The sequence below is a fragment of the Apium graveolens genome, chromosome 11 (genome assembly GCF_009905375.1).
Source record: "Apium graveolens cultivar Ventura chromosome 11, ASM990537v1, whole genome shotgun sequence".
Lineage (NCBI taxonomy): Eukaryota > Viridiplantae > Streptophyta > Magnoliopsida > Apiales > Apiaceae > Apium > Apium graveolens.
Window position 1 is genome coordinate 169,180,541 of NC_133657.1, and position 27,927 is coordinate 169,208,467.

The following is a 27,927-nucleotide window of genomic DNA, read 5'->3' on the forward strand; positions in this document are numbered from 1 at the left end:
TTGTTGTTGACAGAATCATCCTTTCTCTCATATCGAAAATTCATATTCAATTATGTGTTTCATAAACACAAGAATCTCATGATTGTATTAATAATATTATTATTAAGGTTATGAAACAATTTCACTATACTCGGTTGTCTAACAAACGCCTTATGTTTATTTAAGTTCACCTAAATCTATCATCGCATGATAAACTAAGCATATATCACATATATAAACATGAATAAACATCAAGGTAGGCATGTTACATCATCTAGCATATTGGTCTAAGCATTATACATCTCTATGTATCACATGAAGCATTTAAAAGCAATTAAAACAGTCAAAAACAACTTTAAAACACTTATGGAAATATAAACAGTTCAAAATTTTTATATAAACTAAAATTGATCACTCCATTAGATCCGTCTCGGAAAAACGAATCCAATGGTATATTGCACGCCTAAAACGGAGTTACGAAACTCCTAGAAAATCAATTTTAATGTAAACAGTCGGGCTGTAACGCATTACAGGAACGCGTTACAAGCCCTGTAACGCATTCCGGTGATGCGTTACACCCCTTTTAAGCCATTAAAGGGTGTAACGCATTCCGTGAATGCGCCACAGGTGTGTAACGCATTCCCGGAATGCGTGACACCCCTAATTTTTATTTTTATTTTGTTTTTGCAGCCGCCTGACAAGCTCCCGCACGGAATTCCGTGCGCCTGACTTCTCTGTACCCTGACAGTCTCTATTTCCGTGTGCCATCAACAGACAACATCATCACAGATGCAGATATATACATATAATTACTTTATATTATATATATATGATTTATTTAATTACGAATTTAATTGTAAGAACTTCAAAAATTCATAATAAAAAATCTATACATCCTAAAATTATAAAAAAAAATACCCAGACGATCTACAACACTTGTAGAACCCAGATCAACATTCAAAATTATTCTGAGAAATGATTTCTTATCAGAAAAAATTAATCCATGATATAACTTGTAAAAATCATAATTAATTCATACAAGCACATAAAATTCTGAAATTTTATCACAGATCTATATGCATACAACCTATGCTCTGATACCATTGTTGGATTTTAAACGCAGCGGGGACATGGCAAAACACTTTTACACATACAAAATCCAAATAAAAGCATATAAATCGTGAATAAAAATTCGAGGGATCGAATCTAACCTTTTAAAATAATTCGGAGACAACGATCAGAGATCCTTAGCAGTTGCTCCTCAAGTGTGAAGCACTCCACCGGTGTCCACCAAGAAAACGATGTTAAGGAGGAGGAAGAAGGTGGACAGAATTGGGTTTTCCAAACTTTTTGGGTTTTCGGGTTAGAACAAAATTAGGGTCTATAAAAGTGTATTTATAGGCAAAATTTTCAGCTGAAATTTTCCCATAAATATTATTATTATTATCCCATTTATTATTCTCATTAATAATTAAAACACCTTTTAATCATTAATCCTTTTTCTAAACACTTTAGAAATAATTCTCTCTCTTGATTTAATTTCCAAAAATTAAATCCTTTAATTAATAATATTAAGAACTTTTCTTAATTAATTTATAATCAATTAAATCTCATTTAATCAATTATTAAATTTGCCAATTAATTATTTATTTCACAAATAAATAATTATTTAGCCATTATTAATTAATTCCTCCACCCTTAAATCATTCTCTTTTTATGGTGTGACCCTGTAGGTTCAGTATTAAGCCGGTAGTAGAAATAAATAATAATAAAACTATTTTATCATTATTTATATAAATTTTCTAATTTATTAAATATGATTAATTAATTAATCATATTTATTCTACATCGTGAGGGATACTTCTCAGCATATCGCGACTATCCGGATAATATGAATTCACTACTTAGAATACCAAGAACCTATTCAGTGTATAGTTACCGTACAATAAACTCCTTCTACCCTACAATGTCCCGATTAAATACAAGGCATGGATCTCATGTCAAGCCTATCTAATTTAATCACTTGCTTACCATTTACTATGCGTAGTTCTATGCAAATTAGAAACTCCTTTCTAATTTCATTCACTCTGGCCAAAGATTCCTGAACTAGCATAAGTGGATCAGCCTTGAACATTCGCTTCCTTCACTGGAAGGGGTAGATCCTTTATGGATCATACACTATCTCCGTGTACAAATTCCTATACCCAGAAGAGCCCTAATAATTGTCCCTGGAGACTAAGAACTAAACCAAAGCATAGTTCAGTGTACACAAGATGACTATGATGACATCAAGTCTAAGGATACTTGTACAACTATCACTATGTGAACAACTGCTGACACGTGAGTGAACTCCATCAGTTGTTCAGCTGTGCGAGTCATGTTCAGTGAACTTATTCTATAATAAGCACCTACATACTAGCTATAGTGTCACCACACAAATGTCTATGAGAACAGACATCCTTCATAATGAAGCAAGCATAGTATGTACCGATCTTTGCGGATTATTAATTACCAGTTAGTAATCCTATGACCAGGAACTATTTAAGTTTAGAGTTATCATCTTTTTAGGTCTCACTATTATGATCTCATCATAATCCATAAAAAGCTTTACTCTAAACTATGGTATATCTTATTTAAACACTTAAATAGATAGAGCCCGTAATAAAAACAAAACAAGTCTTTTATTAATATCAATGAAATCAAAACAGATTACATAAAAGTTATTCCTAAATCCTAATACACGATTGGACTTAGGACATATTCTCTTCAATCTCCCACTTGTACTAAAGCCAATCACTCTGGTATCTAATACCCATTTTGACGATCAAAGTGACTTTCATAAAGTAGCTTTGTGAGTGGGTCTGCTATGTTGTTATGTGTGTCAACTCTATTTCAATACAACACAAGAAATGTTATCGCGCTCCCAATAACCCTTTTGTAGACGCATGGTTCATCTACGTTTTTGATAAAATCAAACTCTTTGATTGTCTCATCAAAACGAATGTTCCATCTTTCGAGAAGCTTGCTTTAAACCACATATGGTTCGCAGCAGCTTACACACTATGTTTTATTTCCCTTGGAAAGAAAACCATCTGGCCATCTACCAGATTTTATAGTCGTAGTAAGCAGCATTCGCAAGCAAAATCCGAACTGATTTTAACAGGGCTACAGGTAAAAAGTTTCATCAAAGTCAATCCATTGCCTTTGTTTGAATCCTTTTGCCACAAGCCTGGCCTTAAAGGTCTCCACCTGGCCATCTGTTCTAATCATTCTTTCGTATACCGTATACATAGATTCCATTCCGGATTTCATGGCACTATGCCATTTCTCTGAGTCAACACTACTCATAGCCTCATTATAGGTTACAGGGTCGTCATTATTAATGATCGACAACTCATTGTCATTCTCAATGACAAGGCCATATTACCTCTCAGGTTGGCGAGACACTCTCCCTGATCTATGAATGGGCTGTTCTACAAAAGGTTGTTCAGTCAGAACAGGTGTTTCCACTTGATCCGTAGTAGTTTGTGCTTCTTGAACTTCATCAAGTTCAATTTTGAAGCAAATGTCACCACACAAATGTCTATGAGAATAGACATCCTTCATAATGAAGCAAACATAGTATGTACCGATCTTTGCGGATTATTAATTACCAGTTAGTAATCCTATGACCAGGAACTATTTAAGTTTAGAGTTATCATCTTTTTAGGTCTCACTATTATGATCTCATCATAATCCATAAAAAGCTTTACTCTAAACTATGGTATATCTTATTTAAACACTTAAATAGATAGAACCCGTAATAAAAACAAAACAAGTCTTTTATTAATATCAATGAAATCAAAACAGATTACATAAAAGTTATTCCTAAATCCTAATACACGATTGGACTTAGGACATATTCCCTTCAAATATAACATACATTATTATTTATTACATACACATGTGAATATATATATCTATCTATCTATATATAATGTTATATTATAACTGTTAGGTCCCAATGTGTTTGTAGAAGGGGGGGTTGAATACAAACAGTACCGAATAATCGAATTAAATGCGGAATAAAAAATGTGAAACAAAATTCAAGTTAAATAAAAATATTATTAAACTTGAAAGGTGTTACAACAACTGTATCGATTACAAGGTATTAATCTTAAATCAATTATCACAAATCTAGAATAAATTCGACATGAACTTTTTCTATTTTTGTAATAATTAGAATCAAATGCTAAACGCGATTTGAGATTAAGTTCTAGGGATTTTGATCCGCTAGATTGTTACACAAGAAAAAGAGAGTGATTTCTAGTTGATTGGATTTAACTATACAAGCTAGAAATTTGATCTTTGAATTAGCAGATAAGATGAAATATTTGGTTGCTTTTTCTCTCTGTATGTTCTTGGCTTCTGTTTTTCTGGATTTGATATTCTTGATAGTGAATGTATTGCTGCTTCTGTCTTTTTGTAATCAACCGAATAGAATAGAGCTGGCATGACAATCCTTTTGAACTAGCAAGACTTTCGGTGAGACAATCAGTTGAGCTAGTATGACTATCAAATGAACTAGCAAGACTATCTCATTGAACTAGCAAGACAATCTGCCTCTCAGTGTAACTTTCGGTGAGACTATTGAAAATGGCCTAGCATGACAATCGGCATGACAATCCTGATTGTCATGCTAGTTCATTTTCAATTGTCTTGCTGATTTAATGCAGATTTTAATCCAATTAAAATTCTGAAAATTCCTAAAATTAATTCAGAATTAATTAATCAATTAATTCAATTAATAAATAAATTATTCTTCGCAGATATAATTTATTTTCTTAATTAAATTAGATGACTTAATTAATTAATAGAGAATTAATTCTAGTCTTGAGCAGCAACCATTCTTCTGCAAATCTTCTGAAAATCACTGAGAATTATGAATCAATTCCGCCACTTCAACGTTGACACTCGATGTACTGTCTGGTTCATGAGTGACTAACTTCCGTGACGTTTCTTCATGTCTTGACTTTGACGCTTTGATTTTCTTCAGATTAAATCCTTGTAATTAATGATACTCTGACGAGATCTCTGTCACTTGATTAAATCCACGATCTTGAATTATATCACTGAGGCATGATCAACTTCTTGAACTTCTTCCAGTGAATTACCTCCTCAAGTCTGTAGATGAACCTTGTTTCTCAATCCTTTGACAGATATTACTTTGCGAGATCTCTCTGACGGTCGATCCACTATTTACTTATTACATTCTTATTTGAGTTGAGTTGAATCCTCGAATATACAAATAGGCTATGATATGACTTACAATCTCCCCCTATTTGTTTGTTAGACAATAACACACAAATACCTAGAGGATAACTCAACTAACAAATAAGAAAAAGATATAAACAGAAATGCAAAGTAAATAGTAGAAAAGTTCTGGACTAGATTTAACATTTTCCAGATTCCAAGTAGATGTTCCTCTAGACTGAACATATCTTCAAGTAGTTCCATCTTCATTTGTACAACCACATTTCCTGTTGAGAAGCCCATATCTCTCTTGCTTCTCCCCCTATGAGAATCAACTGATTAAAGAAGATCACCTTCGTTTACCACCTCTCCCGTACAATAGGATCCGCAGATAAAAGCCAATGGTACTCCCCTTTTGAAAACAGCTTCTCCCCTTACTTAGAAAATCACCTTGTGTTTACCACCTCTCCCGTACAATAGGATCCGTAGTTACAAACAACAATGGTATGGTGTAGTGTACAAGTAGGATCTTTTTCTTACTCCCTGCTATTTCTCCCCCTTAGTTGAGGAATCCTCCAAACTATTACTTAAGCTTTTATCTCCCCCTTAAAGAAGGAATGTATGTCGTCGTCTGAGGGAGTTCTCATATTTCACTTGGTTGGAAAAGAAATAACAAGTAGTTTCTCTTTCTTCCTCATTGTGAGTGTGTGATCCTGTTTTAGTGTACCTCACAAGTGTTTCACTCTTCTCTCCACTCGTGTTTACACTCATTCTCACAAGTGTATCACTCTTCTCTCATAGCTCCATAATCCAGCTGTACCTGCAAGGAAAATCACCTTAGCCATCCTTAAGGAGGTCACAGGTGGTGCAATGGGAGTTCACAAATCCCCATCCTTGTTAAACTCGCCAGATGAATCTGAGTCATAATTTACAAGTTGCTAGTTTCCCTTTTAGGGTTCCAGATTTGAATTCTGGGAAGGTAAACAATGATCCAACGATTTTAGCATAAAGATCAAAGTTCCCTTCTAATGTCTGTGAAGACACTTCCTTGTGACTCATCAGGTAATATCTGAATCATTGTCAACAAGTTGCCGATCTGCACCTATGTCAGATCCACTATCCGCAGATGCATCCAGGGGATTTAAGCCTGGGGAGGTAGACACTGACCACTGACATATGGCTTTTGGATCAGTATCCTCTCCTAACACCTGTAAAGGCAATTGGTCCACTAACGAACCTTGAACAATCGAATCTGACCTTAAAATGGTCGAAACTCTTGTTTCCGTCAACTCATCCTTTGTGTGTGTAACCTCTCCTTGTGCATCAAGAATTGATTATGTTTGAAGTGGTGACAGTACATCGGATACCTTGGCCGACAGGCAAAATTTCAATAGACGCACCCTGTTGAGAGAATGAATCTAGTAACTGTTTTTGTGCCTTTTCAGCCATTACATCTTTTTGAGAAGATGTATGGGGGCTAGCAGTTGTCTCGGTTTAAATACTACTCATCTATGTAGGAGACAGAGCTACTGGGTTGACTACAGAACCTTCCTTATATGGTGCACTAGGCACTATCTCCCTCACGCTCATTCATACTACATTTAGTGGTAAGAGAGTGTTGGTTGGTTCTGTTTTTGTGTTTGTCTTTACAGTCTGGGATAGACGTTGTGGGTTTTCAACCTCATGACTGTCAATGAAAGAAAGTCATTGGAGAATGAACCTGTAACACAGAATATATGGTAATAGAGAGAAAATGATTTACAATAGTGATTTCAAAAGATTTTACATGAAATAAGAAATCACTAATGTAGAAAGAAGTTTGATTTTGTTTTTCAATATGAATGAGTTTTTGATAAAACATTGATCACTTAGGGTAAAGTCTAAGTAATTCTCATTCATGTCAAAAGCTTACAAATATCTGCAACATAATGTTAACAACATATCATTGACCGATACTTGTCAAGTACTTTAGATACTAATTGTTATGTTGCATAAACAATATATCACTGCACATATAAAACAATATGATTGTGCTTAGTGATAAGATAGTTATTAATATGACGACTCTACTTATTCATATAAAATTATAACTTCTGTTAGAGTGCCATACCATGTCCTTGATGATTGCTTGAGCAGTATACTAGTTCATACCAACCTAAAGTGAGATTGTGAAGAAGAAATTGCATAGTCCAATAGATCTGCAGCTGCAAAGTCCATGAACTGTGGTGCATTGACTTCCTCTTTTGACTTACCAACCAGGAGTACACTTGTACACATCTTACTAGAGTACAATTCCAAGTGTAATGTGCAGCAGGTGTCTGATATGTCGTAATATTCTCAAGTCTCGTCACTGGTGCTATATGTTAGATACTGCTTCCTGATAATAACCTAGCACAATATACAAAATTACAATGATAACATTCCCAGCTTGCAAACAGCCATATCCCTCAGATAAACCTTTGCTGTTATCTCCAAAGGTAACCATGGGGCCAGCTTTCTCAACCACATTTGATAGCAGGGCTCTATCTCCGGTCATATGTCTTGATGATCCACTGTCAAGAATCCACACTACCGGTTATACTTGTTTAATGCCCTGCACTACAAATGGATTAGACCTTCTTCGGAACCCAAACTTGGTTGGGCCCGGCATACTTGTAGAACTGTCCTTTGTCAGGCAAAACAACATTTTTAATTTTAATTGTCTCAACTTTCTCAATGACTGAACATTTGACCTTGTAAACAGCCTTAACAAATTTCTATTTAAGCTTAGGCACAAATGTCTCCTTTCTAGCCTTAGAAGGACTGGCAGTCTTAGACCTATCATGCTTCTTGTTATTCACATGCTGACGAGGAGTAGTCTTATCATTAGACACATGCTTACCATTAAAATAAGCATACATCATATTAAAAGCACAAGACATACAATTAGAAACACCACATGCTTTATGAGAGTGATTAACAGCAGGTAATTTATGCATGGTAGACATGGAATTATTGTTATCCAACTCATGTGTGTCTGAGTTAGTCTCAGTTGCTTTCACAACTTTGACTGGAACTTTCGACTCACTTGACTTGGAAACAATCTTCTCATTAGCATGATCTTCAGCACGTATTTCTTCATGAATAACAGAAGAGGTCGCATCAAATGGTTCAGCAATTGATGCTTTATAGAGGGGTTCATCAACACCCTTAAGCACATGTGGTACTTCCCTCCCTTTAGCACAGACATGAGGAGGGGAGTTTATGCCTAATTCTCCAATAGCAGCATTGTAATCATAACCTATTCCAGATGTTTGATTAACAGCTTGCTTACTGTAGAACTATTTAGCCTTCGAACAAGAATTGAAGTAGGCTCTAACCTTAGTCTCAAGACCGGTGATCTTGTCTTTGAGAATAGTTTTGAGTTTTCTATAACAGTCAACTCTATTCTCTAGAAAAGATACCTGTTCTTTTAATTTGTCTTGATTAATATGCACAAGTCTTAATTCATTGACCTCTTTCTCAAGGTCTGTGATCTGTAAACTTAACAGTTCATTATCACGACGTGCACAATCTAAGTTACCTCTTAGATGATAAACCATTTCAGCATCAGAAACTTTTACCTCTATTCTTGACGATGAAGCTTTTCCATCAATAGCCATAAGAGCAAGATTTCCTTCATCTTCATCTTCACTGTCAGTATCATCCCAGCTTCTTCCCTTTGCCAGATAAGCCCTTTCAGAGTTCTTTCTTACTTGCTTTGGCTTCCTACATTCTGTGGCAAAGTGTCCCAACTCATTGCAGTTATAGCATCTAATGGTGCTTCGATCAACCATCCATGTTTTGTACCCACCACTGCTGGTGTTAGAGGATGAAGATCCACCTTTCTGGAATTTGTTGTAGTTGGACTTGTACTTAAGCTTGGGATTCCTCCTGAATCTGACATGGGAGAATCTCTTGACAATTTGGGCCATTGATTCATCTTCCAATTGCTCCAGCTCTTCCAAGGAATAAAAATCATCACTTGATTGATTTGTAGTAGGAGGATCATATTCTGCTACTAACTCATTTTCCTCACCCTTGGAAAACTGTACCATTCTTTCTAACTGTTGAGATTGTTGTTGTTGTTGACCTTCAGCTACAAGTGCAGTAGATGTGCTGACCATTCTATCCTTCCCGTAGACTTCCTTCTGTTGAATCTGCTCCAACTCATAGGTTTTTAACACTCCATAGAGCCTGTCCAAAGAAATCTCACTCAGATCTCTAGCTTCTCTAATGGCAGTGATTCTATGTTCAAGATGAGCTGGCAGTGTTAAAAGGAACTTTTTGTTGACCTCCCTGATTGAATAATACTTTCCATTGATGTTCAGGTTGTTGATCAACGCATTGTACCTCTCAAACACTTCAGTAATTCCTTCTCCTGGATTTGATTTGAAATGTTCATATTCAGAGGTTAGGATTTCCAACTTGTTCTCCCTAACTTCCTCTGTGCCTTCATTAATCACCTCAATAGTTTTCCACATGTGTTTGGAATTTTTACAGTTCATCACATGTCTGTTCATCAAGGGATCAAGGGAATCAATTAATATTAATTGAAGGCTGGCATCCAAGGAGGCTTCTTCCTTCTCAGCAGGAGTAAAATCTTCAGGCTCTTTTGGATAGGTTCTAGCTTCAGTAGTCACCACACCATCTATTATTACCTCCGGTTCAATAACCATCGGAGTTTTTATACCCTTCTTTAACAAGTTTGAATATTTGGGATTTGCAACTTGTAAAAATAATAGCATCTTCTTCTTCCACATGATATAATTCTCTTTATCAAATTGTGGAATTTTAACGGTTCCAACTTTATGTGAAGTCATTATGAATTTTTGAATAAATAAAAATTCAAGGAGTTGAAAAATCACAAAAGTCTAGGATCTTGATTTGTTCGCTAATCAGAAGGCTCTGATACCAATTGTTAGGTCCCAATGTGTTTGTAGAAGGGGGGGTTGAATACAAACAGTACCGAATAATCGAATTAAATGCGGAATAAAAAATGTGAAACAAAATTCAAGTTAAATAAAAATATTATTAAACTTGAAAGGTGTTACAACAACTGTATCGATTACAAGGTATTAATCTCAAATCAATTATCACAAATCTAGAATAAATTCGACATGAACTTTTTCTATTTTTGTAATAATTAGAATCAAATGCTAAACGCGATTTGAGATTAAGTTCTAGGGATTTTGATCCGCTAGATTGTTACACAAGAACAAGAGAGTGATTTCTAGTTGATTGGATTTAACTATACAAGCTAGAAATTTGATCTTTGAATTAGCAGATAAGATGAAATATTTGGCTGCTTTTTCTCTCTGTATGTTCTTGGCTTCTGTTTTTCTGGATTTGATATTCTTGATAGTGAATGTATTGCTGCTTCTGTCTTTTTGTAATCAACCGAATAGAATAGAGCTGGCATGACAATCCTTTTGAACTAGCAAGACTTTCGGTGAGACAATCAGTTGAGCTAGTATGACTATCAAATGAACTAGCAAGACTATCTCATTGAACTAGCAAGACAATCTGCCTCTCAGTGTAACTTTCGGTGAGACTATTGAAAATGGCCTAGCATGACAATCGGTATGACAATCCTGATTGTCATGCTAGTTCATTTTCAATTGTCTTGCTGATTTAATGCAGATTTTAATCCAATTAAAATTCTGAAAATTCCTAAAATTAATTCAGAATTAATTAATCAATTAATTCAATTAATAAATAAATTATTCTTCGCAGATATAATTTATTTTCTTAATTAAATTAGATGACTTAATTAATTAATAGAGAATTAATTCTAGTCTTGAGCAGCAACCATTCTTCTGCAAATCTTCTGAAAATCACTGAGAATTATGAATCAATTCCGCCACTTCAACGTTGACACTCGATGTACTGTCTGGTTCATGAGTGACTAACTTCCGTGACGTTTCTTCATGTCTTGACTTTGACGCTTTGATTTTCTTCAGATTAAATCCTTGTAATTAATGATACTCTGACGAGATCTCTGTCACTTGATTAAATCCACGATCTTGATTTATATCACTGAGGCATGATCAACTTCTTGAACTTCTTCCAGTGAATTACCTCCTCAAGTCTGTAGATGAACCTTGTTTCTGAATCCTTTGACAGATATTACTTTGCGAGATCTCTCTGACGGTCGATCCACTATTTACTTATTACATTCTTATTTGAGTTGAGTTGAATCCTCGAATATACAAATAGGCTATGACATATGACTTACAATAACACTTTATCATTATATTATATATTTTCTAATGTGTGCCTAATGTGACACAATAAGCATTAATTTCAAAAAATTTGGTGCATTTTTATTGGTGGAGTTGTTATAAATAATGGGGGGTTCATCAATATTTATGATCAAAGGACCAATCAAAATACACTAAATTGATGGAGTAAGTGTTTATAGTGTGCATTTGGTCACGTATTATAAAAAATGTTACATCAATGTATTAGTTTATTATAATATAATATAATAAATGATAACTAGATATAAAATAAAATAATGCTCCATTAAAATTTGAAGTTGAGAAAATGACAATTTTAATTTGAATTTTAATCGCGTTCAGTTTTGGTAATAATTATTAGGTCAAGATTTGACACCAACCTTATTAATTTATTATCATGCTATGTAATATAAATGAAGTGAAGTTAAATTTTACAATAAATGTTGTTTGTCGTATTTGTTAATATTCAGTGACGTATCAGAAATCATAAAAATTTTGACGCTAAGATTTGGTTATCATATTTTCACTATCTAATGACTGTTATACATGTCGAACAACATATGTTATACTACAATATCTTATCTTGATATAATTAGATTAAAATATATTAGTTATGGTTAGTTATCGTATATGCAGTCCTATGTTAAAATAAAGATATATGTTAAAATATTTGAATAAAAATAAAGTGATTGTCAAAGCGTATCGAGGAATTCTCTCAAATCTTACCGAGGAAGACTTGTAAAGCTTATCGAGGAAGACTTGTAAAGCTTATCGAGGAAGACTTGTAAATCTTATCGAGGAAGACTTGTAAAGCTTATTGAGGAAGTTTTGTAATACTTAATGAAGAAGATTTGAATAGCTTACTCAGTAAGCCTTGTAAACCAACTACTATAAATAGCTCATTTAGCTAATGAAATAAAACACAACTTTCTCTCCATCTTCTATTCTCCTATACTTCCTCTACATTAAACATAACTCATATTTTCAGTCAATGTTTATAATAAAGGTTTATAACACGTTATCAACACGAGTCTCTGCCAACTGAAGCTTTATTCTCGAAAGAGCTACGACTTGTTCTGACCCACGAGTCCCTATCAACTAAAACTATTTCATAAAAGAGGTACGTTTTCTTTTCCTCATTTTCTTCTAAATATAATTACATATTTATGTTACTGATTGAAATCTATAAATATGACTATGCCGTCAAATAATAATATAAAGATGGCTCTGCCGTCAAGTAATAATACTATAAAGATGGCGATGTCGTCAAGTAATAATCAAAAGTTTTCTGGCCGGCTATGCCGTCGTAACTTTTGTATAAAGTTATTATTTCAACTTGCCTATTTAAATATTATGTGACATATTATATCTTATTTAAAATCTATTCAGAATGGCGAATCTTGCAAAATTAGAGTTTGTTGTCTTGGATGTTTCGGGGAATAATTATTTGTCATGGGTCCTTGATGCGGAATTACACCTTAGTGCTAATGGCCTAAAAGATACTATTGACCCAGAAAAAATCCCAACTATTGAATAAAATGAAAAAGCGATTATCTTTCTTAGGCATCACATCCACGAAGATCTAAAATCTGAATACCTCACTATCAAAAATCCATTCACCCTTTGGAATAATCTCAAGGATAAATTTGATCACCAGAAACTTGTTCACTTGCCATCTGCCCGATATGACTGGATTAATTTGAGGTTACAAGATTTCAAATCTGTAGCTGAATATAATTCTGCTCTTTTCAAGATAATCTCAAAATTAATTTTATGTGGTAAAAATATTACTGATACTGAAATGATTGAAAAGACCCTCTCAACCTTTCACCCCAACACTATGATCGTGGCTCAACAATATAGGGAGCGTAATTTTCAGAAATATGGCGAGCTGATATCTCTCCTTCTTGTGGCTGAAAAGAATAATGAGTTGCTATTGAAAAATCATCAGATACGTCCTACAGGCTCTGCCCAGTTACCTGAAGTACATAACACGTCATTCCTGAAGAATGAACGTGGGAAAGGGCATTGAGGAGGACGGGGTTATAGACGAAACCGTGGACGTGGAAATTTTTGTGGTCGGTTTCACAATCAATATCATTCTAGCCACCTGAAGTGGCAACGTGATGGTTACAACTCTGGCCACCAGAAATGGCAACGTGAAGTGCCAAATAAAAGAAAGGCACCCCAAGAAGGAGAGAACCGAGGCATATGTCATAGGTGCGGATTTGAGGGGCACTGGCAACGTACTTGTCGCACACCCAAACATCTTGTTGATCTCTACGAGTCATCCAAAAGGAATAATGGAAAGAGAGTAGAAACCAACTTCGCTAATTATAATCTAGTTAATGAACCAGTCAATAAGGCCTCAAATGAAATAGACACTAGTGCTAATCTTTATTATGGTTTAGACGACTAGACTTCATATGTATTATCTTGCTTTACTAATTTTCTTTGTGTTTTACTTATGTACTCATTTTATGTACTTGTTTCATGTTGTTGTTCTATGTCCTCGGTGTGTATTTAATAAAGATGTTTTTCGTTTATATATGTATAGAGATGGAAGGTATATGCATTGTTGACTGTGCAACCACACACACTATTTTACAGAGTCAGAAATACTTCTCACGGTTGACTAAAACCAACTCACATATCTGGACGGTATCGGGTACATCAAATATAATAGAAGGTTTTAGGAAAACTAGTTTTCTTTTACCAAATAAGACACACATACACATACAAGAGGCTCTATACTCTAGCAAGTCAACTAGAAACCTACTGAGTTTTAAAGATATCCGTCTTAACGGGTTTCACGTTGAAACTACTAATGAGAATGAAAAAGAATACCTTCTCATCATCTCAAACACCGTTGCCAATAAAAGGGTCCTAGAAAAATTCCACTCGATTTCTTCAGGATTATATGTTATGAGTATACGAGTTCTTGAATCTCATACTGTCAACATCCCCAAAGTCATAGATCCAAAATTATTTTCCCTTTGGCACGAAAGACTCGGTCATCCAGGAGTATTTATGATGCGTCGTATTGTTAAAAATTCTGTGGGACATCCTCTTAAATTCAAAAGATAATATCCCAAAATGAACTTCATTGTTCAGCATGTTCCATAGGAAAACTGATTGTCCGACCATCCCCAATTAAGCTTCAAACCGAGTCCCCAAAATTTTTAGAAAGAATTCAAGGTGACCTTTGTGGTCCTATTCATCCATCTTCTGGTCCATTTAGGTACTTTATGGTTTTAGTTGATGCGTCAACTCGATGGTCTCATGTATGTCTACTTACAACCCGAAATACAGCCTTTGCCAAATTACTTGCCCAAATAATTAAACTCCGAGCTCAATTTCCCGACCATCCCATTAAATCAATCCGACTAGATAATGCTGCTGAATTTACATCTGCAACTTTTAATGAATATTGTATGTAAGTAGGAATCTCAGTCGAACACCCGGTGGCTTACGTACATACACAAAATGGTTTAGCAGAATCCTTAATTAAAAGACTTCAACTTATCGCCCGTCCCTTACTCCTAAGGGCAAAGTTACCTATATTTGTTTGGGGTCATGCAATACTTCATGCTGAAAATATAATTAGAATAAGGCCTTCTGCTTACCACAAACAATCCCCTTAAAAATTAGTTATTGGTCAAGTACCTAATATATCTCATTTAAAAGTATTTGGCTGTGCTGTGTATGTTCCTATATCACCACCACAAAGAAATAAAATGGGACCTCAAAGAAGAATTGGTATATATGTTGGTTTTGATTCTCCATCTATTATAAGATATCTGGAACCATTAACTTGTGATGTTTTTACTGCTCGCTATGCTGATTGTCATTTTGATGAATCCATGTTCCCTAAATTAGGGGGAGATAATGATTTGCATAAATTAAATTTCGAAATATCATGGAATGCATCAGGATTAAATTCTATTGATTCACGTACTAATCAATGTGAATCTGAACTTCAAATAATTATTCATATGCAAAATATTGCTAATCAAATGTCGGATGCCTTTAGTGACTCTAGACATATTATAAGGTCACATATACCTGCTGTTAATGCTCCGGCACGAGTTAAAATCCCTACTAAGAAATCAATTCCTGAAGAATTGATTGGTGATTCAAAGCCATGCCAGAAGCGTGGTAGACCTATTAGTGTAAAAGATATTGTACCACGAAAACGAAAATTGATTGGAATTGCCCCAGAAGTGGCAAAAGTTTCAGAAAATACCCCAGAAGTGGTATTTCCTCCTGAAGAGGTTCAAGTCCCTGAAGTGGCTGTAACAAAACTCCTAGACGTAGGATTGCCTCCAGAAGAGAATGTTGCCCCAGAAGTGGCACATGCCCCATAAGTGGAAAATGCTTCCACAGAAGCAAAGGTACCTGAAAATTATGAGTTCTCAATGAATTATGTCCATAACGCGAAATTACTGGATCGTGGGAGTATTGAGGTTGATGATGTATATACTTTTTCCGTGACATCTGATATTATTATAAACTCCGATCCTGAACCACAAAGTGTGGAAAAGTGTCGATACCGAGATGATTGGCCAAAATGGAAAATTGCGATCCAAGAAGAATTGCAATCCTTGCGCAAGAGAAATGTATTTGGACCTGCAGTCCAAACACCAGCTGGTGTAGTCCCTGTCGGGAATAGATGGGTGTTTGTACGAAAACGAAATGAGAGAAATGAAATTGTGAGATATAAGGTCCGGCTAGTAGCCCAGAGATTCTCTCAAAGACCTGGTTTTGATTACCAGGAAACATACTCTCCTGTGATGGATGTAGTTACTTTTCGTTTTCTAATGGGTATGGATTGTATGGAAAAACTGAAAACACGTTTGATGGACGTTGTGACAGCATACCTACATGGATCACTTGATAGTGATATTTATATGAAAATTCCTGAAGGGTTAAATATTGAGGACACTAAGCCTCGACATTTATATTCTGTTAAATTACAACGATCATTGTATGGTTTGAAATAATCTGGTCGTATGTGGTACAACAGGCTTAGTGAATACTTATTGAATGATGGATATGTTAATAATCAAGTGTGTCCTTGCATTTTTATTAAACGATCATCAACTGGTTTTGTTATTATTGTTGTAGATGTGGATGATTTGAATATTATCGGTACTACTGAAGATATTACTAATGCTGCTAACTATTTGAAAAATGAGTTTGAAATGAAAGATCTTGGAAGGACAAGATTTTGTTTAGGTATACAGGTGGAGCACCTATCTTCAGGAATATTTGTTCATCAATCAAACTACACTGAAAAGATACTTGATCGGTTCTACATGGACAAAGCTCATCCACTAACCACACCAATGGTTGTTCGATCACTCGAGGTTGAAAAGGATCCTTTTCGTCCTAGAAAATAAGATGAAGAGATTCTTGGGCCTGAAGTTCCATATCTCAGTACAATTGGCGCTCTCATGTATCTTGCAAACAACACACAGCCTGATATTGCATTTATAGTGAACCTGTTGGCAAGATTTAGTTCTGACCCTACTAAAAGGCATTGGGATGGAATAAAACATATATTCAGATATCTTCGAGGGACAATCGATCTTGGACTATTCTTCCCAAACAATTCAAGATCACGGCTAGTTGGATATGCAGATGCTGGATACATGTCAGATCCTCATTTTGGGCGATCCCAAACAGGTTACCTATTTACATATTGTGATATTGCTATCTCTTGGAAGTCTACAAAACAGACTATGGCTGCAACTTCATCAAACCACGCAGAGTTACTAGCAATTTATGAAGCAAGTAGAGAATGTATTTGGCTAAGGTCGGTTATTCAACATATTCGAGAATCACGTGGATTATCAAGTATTTCAGACAGTCCTACAGTTTTATTCGAGGATAACTCGGCCTACATCAAACAACTTAAGGAAGGATATATTAAAGGGGATCGAACAAAACACATATTGCCAAAATTCTTCTACACTCATGAACTTCAAGAAAATGGTGATATTGATGTTCAACAAGTTCGCTCATGCGATAATCTGGCGGATATACTTACAAAGTCACTACCTACATCAACATTTGAGAAGCTGAGAAATAATATGGGTATGCGAAGGTTAAAAAGTTTGCTACATCAAAATGTCAAAATGTGAGACATTTTATTCAGGGGGAGGCTGTACTTTTTTTCCTTCGTCAAGGTTTTTATCCCATTGGGTTTTTCCTTGCAAGGTTTTAACGAGGCAGTCAATCTTTGCAACAACTCGCATTTGACAATCAAGGGGGAGTGTTAAAATATTTGAATAAAAATAAAGTGATTGTCAAAGCGTATCGAGGAATTCTCTCAAATCTTACCGAGGAAGACTTGTAAAACTTATCGAGGAAGACTTGTAAAGCTTATCGAAGAAGACTTGTAAAACTTATTGATGAAGTTTTGTAATACTTAATGAAGAAGATTTGAATAGCTTACTTAGTAAGCCTTGTAAACCAACTACTATAAATAGCTCATTTAGCTAATGAAATAAAACACATCTTTCTCTTCATCTTCTATTCTCCTATACTTCCTCTACATTAAACATAACTCATATTTTCAGTCAAAATTTATAACAAAGGTTTATAACATTATAGTAATTGTTATCAAACTACTATATATTTTCTTAATAGAGTGATTTTCGCGCTAAAATCAAGTAATTTTAAATAGGTCTATCATGAAGAATAATATCTTTTTAAACATCACAAACTTGGTGCATATGCAATAACAATCACAAAATTGAAGATTATCCGGTTATATCTTCTTCATTATACATATTTATTTGTAATGTTCATTCGTCCACAAATCTTAGAATTCTTCACGATCGACGTTTTTCTAAAAGAGATAAAAATGACAACCTCTACAAATTTGAATAATCTTACAAATTCAATCAAAAAATAGATATTATCGCTACATAACGTGTTCATCTGCACATTATTTTTAAGTTTTATTCAAAATTGACGTTTTTTCAAGTAAAAATCGTTTCAACATATATTTATAATTTTTGTAACCTTCCATGAACGGACACAAAATCAAGTATTTATAATTAACAAACTATTTGAAAATTTTATCTTTTAAAACGCTTTCACAGAAATCATTCGCTTCACGTTTCCGATTACTACTCCGATTAATCTCGAAACAATTTTGAGAACCCCTAAAATTTCATTGTCACCTTCCCCGAACCATGTTTACACTGTTGCAAAAAAATAGCTGCATCAGCAAATATTTAGAATTAAAGCATACAAATATGGCAAATTTGAAAAAATTACAAGCAAAAGATGAGAACTCGGACGAGTTAGGTCTGAGCCAAACGACGGTTCGGGAAACGAGTCGTATGAACCACGTCATTCATTACGAGTCATTCATTATATATAACTCGGTAGAGAGTGTTAGTAAAGGCTATTGCTCTCTCGTTATACCCTCATATATACATACAATATATATATCGGATAACATCAATTAGGGCATTTAGCTGTCGCTTCACAAACCCTAATCATATCTTCAATCTTTACTTACAAAGGTACGATTTTTATTCTTCTTTACACACAAACACACACTTTTATATGATTTTGATTTGATTTGGTTAAGTGGGTTGTAAAAAGATTGAATTTTGATTGTTTGATGAATGATTTGTTTGGTTTTTGATTGTTTTTACGTATGTGGGTTATGCAGATCTGTTGGATCTTTGAGTTTTGGATTGATTTGTGATTTGGGTTTTGATTGTTTGATTGATTTGTTGATTGTTGATTTGAGAAGTGATTTTGGTGTGGAAAGTAGTGTTTTAGGGTTTGAAATGGAGCCGGAAGTGGTTCGAGTGGAGCGGAGAGGGAGGAAGAGGAAGCGGAGGGATGTTGAGAATGTGGTGGAAGGGGGAATGAGGAGGGAGACTAGGTCGAAAGCGATGGTTGGGTCGTATGTGAATAAGGAGTTTGAGGGTAGTGTTTATCTTGGGAAGGTGGTGAATTATGATAGAGGGTTTTATAGGATTGAGTATGAGGATGGGGATTCCGAGGATTTGACTAGTGGGGAGTTGAGGCAGTTTTTGATTCGGAATGAGGGTTTGGATGAGGGGTTTGTTGTGAGGAAGAAGCAGTTGGATGATTTGATTACAAGGAAGAACGAGGAGATGGAGAGGGAGAAGGAGAGGGAGGCTAGGGAAATGATGAATGTTGATGTTGTTGAGGGTGCTGGAAATGGGAGAAATAGTGTATTAGCTGATGGTGATTGCTTGAGTGATTCTGGTGATGATGCTGTTGATGGTGATTTGGGAATTGAGGCGGAAGTTTGTGTTGTTCCGCCACCAGAATTACCTCCGTCGACCGGGAATATTGGTGTCCCTGATGAATGTGTTGCTAATCTTCTCTCTATATACAGTTTCTTACGTTCTTTTAGTTGTGCACTGTTCTTGAGTCCTTTTGGTCTGGATGACTTTGTGGGGTCGCTAAACTGTTCTATCCAAAATACATTGTTGGATGCTATTCATGTTGCTCTGATGCGTGTTATTCAGCGGCATTTCGAAGATCTCTTATTAGACGGTTCCGAGCTTGCATCAAAATGCCTAAGGTACTGAAGCGACTTTTTACCTCGTTTCCTTTGGAATTTAATATGTTTATGTTTTTTTGTAACAGTTAACCTAGTCTGTCATAAGGTAGATAATTTAAGTTAACTGTTTTAAAGCCTTTTTTCTCTAATCAAACTCTTGTATTAAAGAGTATGAACCAAGTCCATCTATTATGTCTTTGTTCTGTGTGTTATATTCGTGTTAGTTTTAGTAATTGAAATGTAAAATCTTCCTGCAGGTCAATGGACTGGAGTTTGATTGATTCATTGACATGGCCAGTTTTTACAGTCCAATATATAATGATGATGGGGTATACCGGAGGACTTGAATGGCAAGGCTTTTACATTGATGCTCTCCAGAGGGATTATTACAGTCTATCAGTCTCTAAAAAATTAATGATTTTGCAAATATTGTGTGATGATGCTTTAGACTCTTCAGAGCTAAGAGCAGAAATTGACATGCTCGAAGAAGCAGAGGTTAAAGATGAAATGGATCATGATAGGGTTATATATGCTACTCAATCTGGACCGAGACGAGTCCATCCTAGATACTCTAAGACTTCTGCTTGCAAGGACCTACAAGCCACTGCGGTTTTTAAGGATAATTATGAGACAAAGTCCTCTACTAACACTAATTCTTTTGGTTATATGAATACCAGATTGAATAATGGTACTGATGTAGATCAGGATGCCAACAGTGATGAGTGTCGCCTTTGTGGCATGGAGGGGACATTGCTCTGTTGTGATGGTTGTCCGTCAGCTTACCATTCGAGATGTATTGGTGTGATGAAAATGTTCATACCAGAAGGGGACTGGTACTGTCCAGAGTGTACCATCAACAAAATTGGTCCTACAATTACAAGGGAAACATCTTTAAAAGGCGCAGACTTTTTTGGTGTTGATCCATATGAGCAAGTCTTTATGGGTACTTGTGATCATTTGTTGGTGTATGTTCAGCTACTCTAATATGTCTACACACTCTTGCGCACACCATGCATACACACACATGGATTTGTTTTGTTTACTCCAAATTCAGTCTGAAGTTGGTCTAGAAAAATGCTGTCTATAATTTCTTTATTGATAGTATTCATTCTTTAATAATTTTTTTGACATAGGCCCTTCACAACTTTGTGTTACAGGATCAAAGGATCAACGAACTCTGAACAACCTGTAAGATACTACCACAAGGAGGATCTTTCAGTAGTCCTGAAAGTACTTAGTTTGTCAGCACAACATCATGATATGTACTCAGGGTTATGTAAAAAGATTGTGCAGTATTGGGACATTCCTGTATCTAAAACTGGTTCAAATTCAGCAAAAACTGAAGATGGTGCTTTTCCTACTGAAGAACTCTCTCTTTTAAGTAACAGCAGCAATGTGGTGTCCAGATTGTCTGTTGGTGAAAACACTCCAATTTGTAATGCTGAGAGTAGTTTTGGGAACATAGTTGGCCCACTGCTTGAAAATACTACTAAAAATATAGGCAAAAGTTGCTTTTACACAGGTGCTTCTTTTAAACCTCAGTCATATTTAAATCATTATGCCCATGGAGATTTTGCTGCAGCTGCTGCTTCAAATTTATCTGTACTGTCATCTGAGGAAAATCATGTTGCGCTGTCAAATGCTTCAACTAATCACAGAAAAGTTGTGTCTGCCAATATATCACTTCAGACAAAAGCCTTTTCATCAGCTGCTATTCGTTTTTTTTGGCCTGATGTTGAAAAGAAGCTGATGGAAGTTCCAAGGGAACGGTGTGGCTGGTGTATATCCTGCCAGGCAACTTGCCATAGCAAGAGAGGATGCTTATTAAATGCAGCTGCTTCAAATGCAATCAAAGGCACTATGAAAATACTTGCAGCCATACGTCCTGTAAAGCATGGAGAGGGCAGTCTCCATAGTATTGCTACTTACTTGATATTCATGGAGGAGAGCTTGCATGGTTTAACAGTTGGCCCGTTCAAAACTTCAGGTCATAGGAAAAAGTGGTGTGAACAAGCTGAGCAGGCTTCGACTTGCCGTGATCTGAAAACTCTTTTGCTTGAAGTAAGTGGGTTTCCTTTTTAGCAAGTTTGTTTTAAAAGGTTTATTCTTATATTTTAGCAATCTGGCACTTCAAATGATTTAACTCCTTAATTACTGCTGCGCTGTTGAATTTCCTGTGCACATTCATGTTGTTAGTTTCATATTTTCATTGCAGTACATAGGGCTCTATTTCTTTGAAATATGTACATGTAAATAGGAATGGCAATTTTAGTTTGTGGGCAAGGTTCATGTCGGGTCAGCTGAATCAGGGTGGCAATTTTGGTTGACCAAAATCTGACTTGGAAATTCAATGAGTTTAAGCACTTAACCCGAACACGACCCGTGGACCTGTTATATCCGGTCTCCATTCCCTAGATGCCCACTTTTGAACTTTTTCCCCAATCTAACCGCAGTTGTTCAATCTTTCCTAGTATGTCCATATTTATAATTTGACTTCTCAACTATTAACATAAATGGGTACTGTATAATTTTTTTTAACTTTTACATAAATCGAAGGATACTCACTGCTAGTTTACACAATCATACTTCAACTTTTGAAAGTACTAAATAAATTTTACAATTTATACTACCTACCATCTTTAATTTAAAATATGAAGTCACAAAATTTATTTTTAATGCATAGAATTAATATTTACTTAAATAAAATATAAAATTACAGTTCGTGTAAAATCCACAAATATTACTATAAATCATCATCTTTATGTATATATACAAAATGTCAAGTCTAGTTATGGAAGTATATATCTGTTAAATAATGTTTTTGAAAAGAGGACTAGGGTAAATTGGGATTCACTAAATCTTTCTTATCTTGTTTTCTAAAGTGATTCACTGCATTAATTGTACATTTTTTGCTATTTAGTACTGAAAAGAGAAGTTAATCTTTAAGTTCTTCAATTTTTGAATGACTTGCAATCTGTAAGTCTGTAAGTTGTAAAAGATATAGTTGCTATGTGGATAATATGCATGTGGATCTATCGATGAGTGATGTAAAATCAATTGAGAAAAGTGATGCAGGACAGCGGGTCAAAAAACCCAAAGAAAGTGTTTGGCAACAGTAACAGGCTTTGGAAGCCCATTAATTAGAATATTTTAGAATAGGTTGGAAGCCCATAAATTGGAATATTTTAGAATAGGTTTAGTTATATTATATATATATATATTTTGAGTATTATTTTAATTAGGAAAGTAGGTTATTATATATAGGATTTCAATCATGTGATTCAGCGGTGCTTTTTTATCGAGATAAATATATTGTGGTTTCCTGAGATTCTCTTGCGAGAGTTTTTGCCTTAACCCTAAAATCAGCCACCACCCCCCTTCAAAATGGTAGCATAATTAGTATAAAGGTAAAGCAAGCATAATTGTATATTAAAGAGAGGTAAATTCAAGTGGAAGGAGCTAAATAGATGGAACAGTACATTCGAAGATTTCAAAATTATTATCTTTGACTTGTATACCAGTGAGGGTATATAATCGAATTAAATGTTTTTTAATTGTCTTGTGCAACTTGATACATGTAGTTAATTTCATGCACTCATGTTAGTTCTGTGAAGAAGTTGCAATCACTTGTTTTCTTGTTTGTTAAAATTTTTAGTTAATGCTTGCAGCTTGAGGAAAATATACATTATATTGCTCTTTCCGGGGACTGGGTTAAAATTGTTGATGATTCATTAGCTGAACCATCAGCAACCCATGGTACAAGTGCTGCTGTATCAACTCAGAAACGTGGTCCTGGGCGGCGAGGCAGGAAACCATCTGCCATGCCCGAAGTTACAGCTGATGAGGACCAGGATATATCAGATGCTTTTGTCTGGTGGCGAGGAGGTATGCTATCCAAGGTTTTGTTTCACAAAGGGATTTTACCACACATTGTGGTGAAAAATTCAGCCCGTCAAGGTAAGATACTATATCTTGGTCTATCATGTCGTATACATTCCTGTAAAATAATAATCAAGAGCAGTATGGAAACAGTAGCATTCTCACCATTCTCTTTGCCAACCAGGTGGTTCTAGAAAGATAATGGGTATATATTATGCTGAAGGTGTTGATGTCCCGAAAAGAAGCAGAAGGTCAATATGGCGAGTTGCTGTTGAAATGAGTAGGAACTCATCACAACTTGCTTCACAGGTTTGTGTATTTCAGATGATCTATTATATATCTATATTATTTAAAGTTCTGATTAGTATTTTGTAGAAAATGCGGTTGTATCTTTGTAGGACATTCATTTAATAAGAACTCGTAATCTATTTAGATGTTTTTTAGTAATAACTAATAAGTTCTAGCTTCAGATTAGGTATCTTGACATGCATGTGAGATGGGGTGACCTTGTTCGTCCGGAACAAAGTTCCCTTGATGGAAAAGGTGCAGAGACAGAGGCATACGTGTTTAGAAATGCCTCCATATGCGATAAACAGGTTCTTGAAAGTAAAATTAGATACGCTGTTGCTTTTGGGAATCAAAAGCATCTTCCCTCCCGCATCATGAAGAACGTATGCGAAGTAGAAAAAGTTGAAGGTGGTAGAGAAAAATATTGGTTTCTAGAAACCCGTGTTCCGTTATACTTGATCAAAGAGTATGAAGAGAAGATGGATAAAGTATCTCCACCCCTATCCAAGAAGCCTACAAATGTATTGTCAACATTGCAGAGACAACAGTTAAAGGTTTCGCGCAAAGATATCTTCTCGTATCTAGTGCGGAAGAGGGACAATTTGGATTGTTGTCGTTGTGCTTCTTGTCAGCTTGATGTTTTTCTCGGGTAAGCGTTTCTCACTAACTTGATAAAAGATCACTTGAGCTCTTACACCTGCTCATGGAACCTTATTATACGTTTTTTTGTTTCCAGGAATGCTGTCAAGTGCAGTACATGTGAAGGTTTGTCGATGATTCTGATTTATCCTTTCAAATATTACTTTTCTGTGACTGATTACCGGACATACCATGGCCAGAACTATCTAGACATGTTGTGATTGTTCACATATTCTTTTGGTCTATATTTTCTTCTGCAAAACACTAATGATTAATGACTGATAACTGATAACATTTTACTTTCATAATGATAATTAATACTTGAACTTTTTGCGGGGATTGAATATTTAGGCCTATATTAGTTCTTGACTTCTTGTTAATGGAGCAGGCCTTGATGTTTTTAAAATCAATACAATGGTGCAAAATCCATTTGGCATCATAAAGTTTCTTGGTAGTGGTTCATATTTTGTGGATCTTTTATCTTTATCTTTTATAAGAACAGAAGTTGTTAGGTGAAGATGCAAGTGTTATATAGTGTCAACTTTTACTAGCGATCTAAACACAAGTTATCTGCTAAAGATTTACTATGCTAAAAGAAATTAAACTTCGGTATTACAATCAACTTCTCTCTTCTGATTTGGAGGAAATTGTGCATCCTAGTGATAAATGAGCTGACAAATTGTGCAGCATTGTAATGGTCTATATATATTTTGATTTGTGAAATTATGGAAGTTTTTAAATATTAATTTTATTGCTCCATCGTTAGACAAGATTTTTTTGTTTTCTTTGAAACTAATGTTCTTACACATTGTCTGACCAGTGATGCTCAAGTAAAATGTGTGTTTTCTTGTCTTCAGGTTATTGTCATTTTCAGTGTACAGTTACTTCAACAGTGCACATGAAAGCTGATGCTGAATTTGTTATCACCTGCAAAAGCTGTTACCAGACTGAAGCTTCTATGCATGGTGAAAAGTATAGTGTGGCTCCCACCGTCCCCTTGGTTCCACAAGGACAGAAGCCCCTGACCGCAGCAACAGCTGCTATAGGTGAAAAGTCAAATGGCTTTAATCAGCCAATAATATCTAATGGAGGTTCAAAACGTTCAATAGAGAGGAAACCAAGGCCTTCGGTATCCTCTGAACCCCATAATTCTGAACATGAGCTTGGAAGTGCCAGCGCTTCCAAGCCAAAAAAGAAAAGCAAGGCGTGCTCGTTGGGCCTAATATGGAGCAAGAACGGTGAAGACGGGACTGCTTTCAGACTTAAAAATGTTCTGTTGAAGGGAAATTCAAACTTTTTAGAGGTTGAATGTGACATTTGCAGGAACCCTTATAATCCTGATCTTATGTATATTTTCTGTGAGACTTGCACAAGTAAGCATCTATAATTTCTTGTGATCATTATTTTTTTTGTTAAATGTTTTACCTACTCAGGATTAATTTAATTCTTATTTCCAGAATGGTATCATGCTGATGCAGTGGAGCTTGAAGAGTCAAAGTTATTTAAGTTAACTGGATTTAAATGTTGCAAGTGCCGTAGGATAAAGTCACCTTCGTGCCCCTACACTGATCCAGAGCGCAAAACGGCATTAGAAAGTAAAAAACCTAATAAAAGAACTCCGAAGCAACGTCAAGGAACAGACTTCTGTCCTCAAACTGTTCCTGAACAGCTTACACAAAAAGAAACCGCTTCTACGGTTTTACCTATTAAAAATGAATTGGTATGCGTGAAGGTGGATAATCCGCTTACATTTTCTCTATCAAGGGTGGATCACGGTACTCAGAATATTTCAAGTGTAGCTTTAGAACAGAACCCTACTCTTTCCGGTTCTGTGCCTCAGAAACTACCAGTAAGGAGGCATATGAAGAGAGAAGAGGAGTCATACGAAGTGGCAAGTAATGTGTCTGCTGATTCATTCACACCCCTCGCTGGCAATTCATTTGTTCCGACAGATGAATCACCTCCAGGCTTAAAATGGGACGTTTCCTCTAATATTGAGGACCAAGTTGTTTTCAATTCTGATGGTCTAAATTATGAAGAAATGGAGTTTGAACCTCAAACCTATTTCTCGTTTAACGAATTGCTTCCAGATGATGATGGTGCCTATTTGGATCCATCGGGAAACATGATTAAGGATATAGACCAGTTGGACGCGGTTGACCAGTCTGGAAATTTGATTGAAAATATAGATAATTCTTCTATGATTCCTGCTGAGGTTAATGTTGAGCCATATGAGATGACTGTTGAGCAGCAAGACCATATGAACATCTATTCTTTCGAATCCTTTCAGGTGGCATGCCAAATATGCTGTTACACTGATCCAGTTCCTGATCGTTGTTGTCAGGTATGTGGAGTCTGGATGCATAGTTATTGCACAGGATGGGTTGAGGAGTCATCAAATAACGGGGCCTGGAGATGCGGCAACTGCCAGGGGCAGTAGCCAATGTTACTAAATCAGTTTTTGTATTCAGGATATTGTATAGTCACATAAAATGGTTCTTCGTCTCTATGAATTGTTGTGTAATTGTTTGTGCTGGAGGTGAGGTGGCATTCATCTGTGAAACTCCAGAACTGAAAGGAGGTTGTGGAAGGTGGTTAGTTAGCTATTGACAACCTTTCAAATTAACAACATACTTTTTGTGTTTTTAATCTTTCTAGACATCAGATTGTTTGTTTTGGTTGATAGAAGTTGAAATGTGCTGACTTACAAATTGTTGTTTTTCTTCCCCACCGGCCACCAGGGGTTGGCAAACAGTTTTTTAGGGGTTTTGATATTTACCTTTATCAGATGGATAGGCTGGATTTTTGTTGCTCATCTGTTTGTCATATCCGTATATATTAGGGGCTGGAATTTTTCTCCTTGTTTTTTATGGCAATGCTGATTTGCCGCAGCTCGTAGTTTTTTTGTCAATTCCAGTTATCTTTTAATTATAGAATTCCAGTTCATATATTGCCTTGTTCATGGCAGAAGCAAAAACCCTTTGAAAGTAATGAAATAACAGCTTTGAAGTGGGATACATGGTGAGTGGGTTTAGTGTAGCATTTATGAGAACGAAGTGACTTGGATAATGTTGACGTAAAATTTTC

General features: G+C 35.5%; 3 protein-coding genes across 3 annotated transcripts; all 3 read left to right on the forward strand.

Moving 5' to 3' along the window:
* Window positions 1–13,272: 13,272 nt before the first annotated feature.
* On the forward strand, window positions 13,273–13,890 carry LOC141696123 (uncharacterized). The gene is made up of 2 exons (XM_074500309.1): window positions 13,273–13,496; window positions 13,578–13,890. Exons 1-2 carry the CDS (start codon window positions 13,273–13,275, stop codon window positions 13,888–13,890), a joined length of 537 nt encoding a protein of 178 aa, XP_074356410.1.
* A 1,318-nt stretch (window positions 13,891–15,208) lies between these two features.
* LOC141696124 (uncharacterized) lies at window positions 15,209–15,838 on the forward strand. The gene has a single exon (XM_074500310.1). The coding sequence runs from the start codon at window positions 15,209–15,211 to the stop codon at window positions 15,836–15,838; it is 630 nt and encodes a 209-aa protein (XP_074356411.1).
* Window positions 15,839–18,747: 2,909 nt separating this feature from the next.
* LOC141697084 (DDT domain-containing protein PTM-like) lies at window positions 18,748–27,699 on the forward strand. The gene is made up of 10 exons (XM_074501294.1): window positions 18,748–19,012; window positions 19,165–20,055; window positions 20,292–20,999; window positions 21,192–22,095; window positions 23,703–23,991; window positions 24,098–24,222; window positions 24,384–24,850; window positions 24,938–24,966; window positions 25,698–26,213; window positions 26,298–27,699. Exons 2-10 carry the CDS (start codon window positions 19,286–19,288, stop codon window positions 27,278–27,280), a joined length of 4,791 nt encoding a protein of 1,596 aa, XP_074357395.1. The 5' UTR covers window positions 18,748–19,012; window positions 19,165–19,285; the 3' UTR covers window positions 27,281–27,699.
* The last annotated feature ends 228 nt before the right edge of the window (window positions 27,700–27,927 follow it).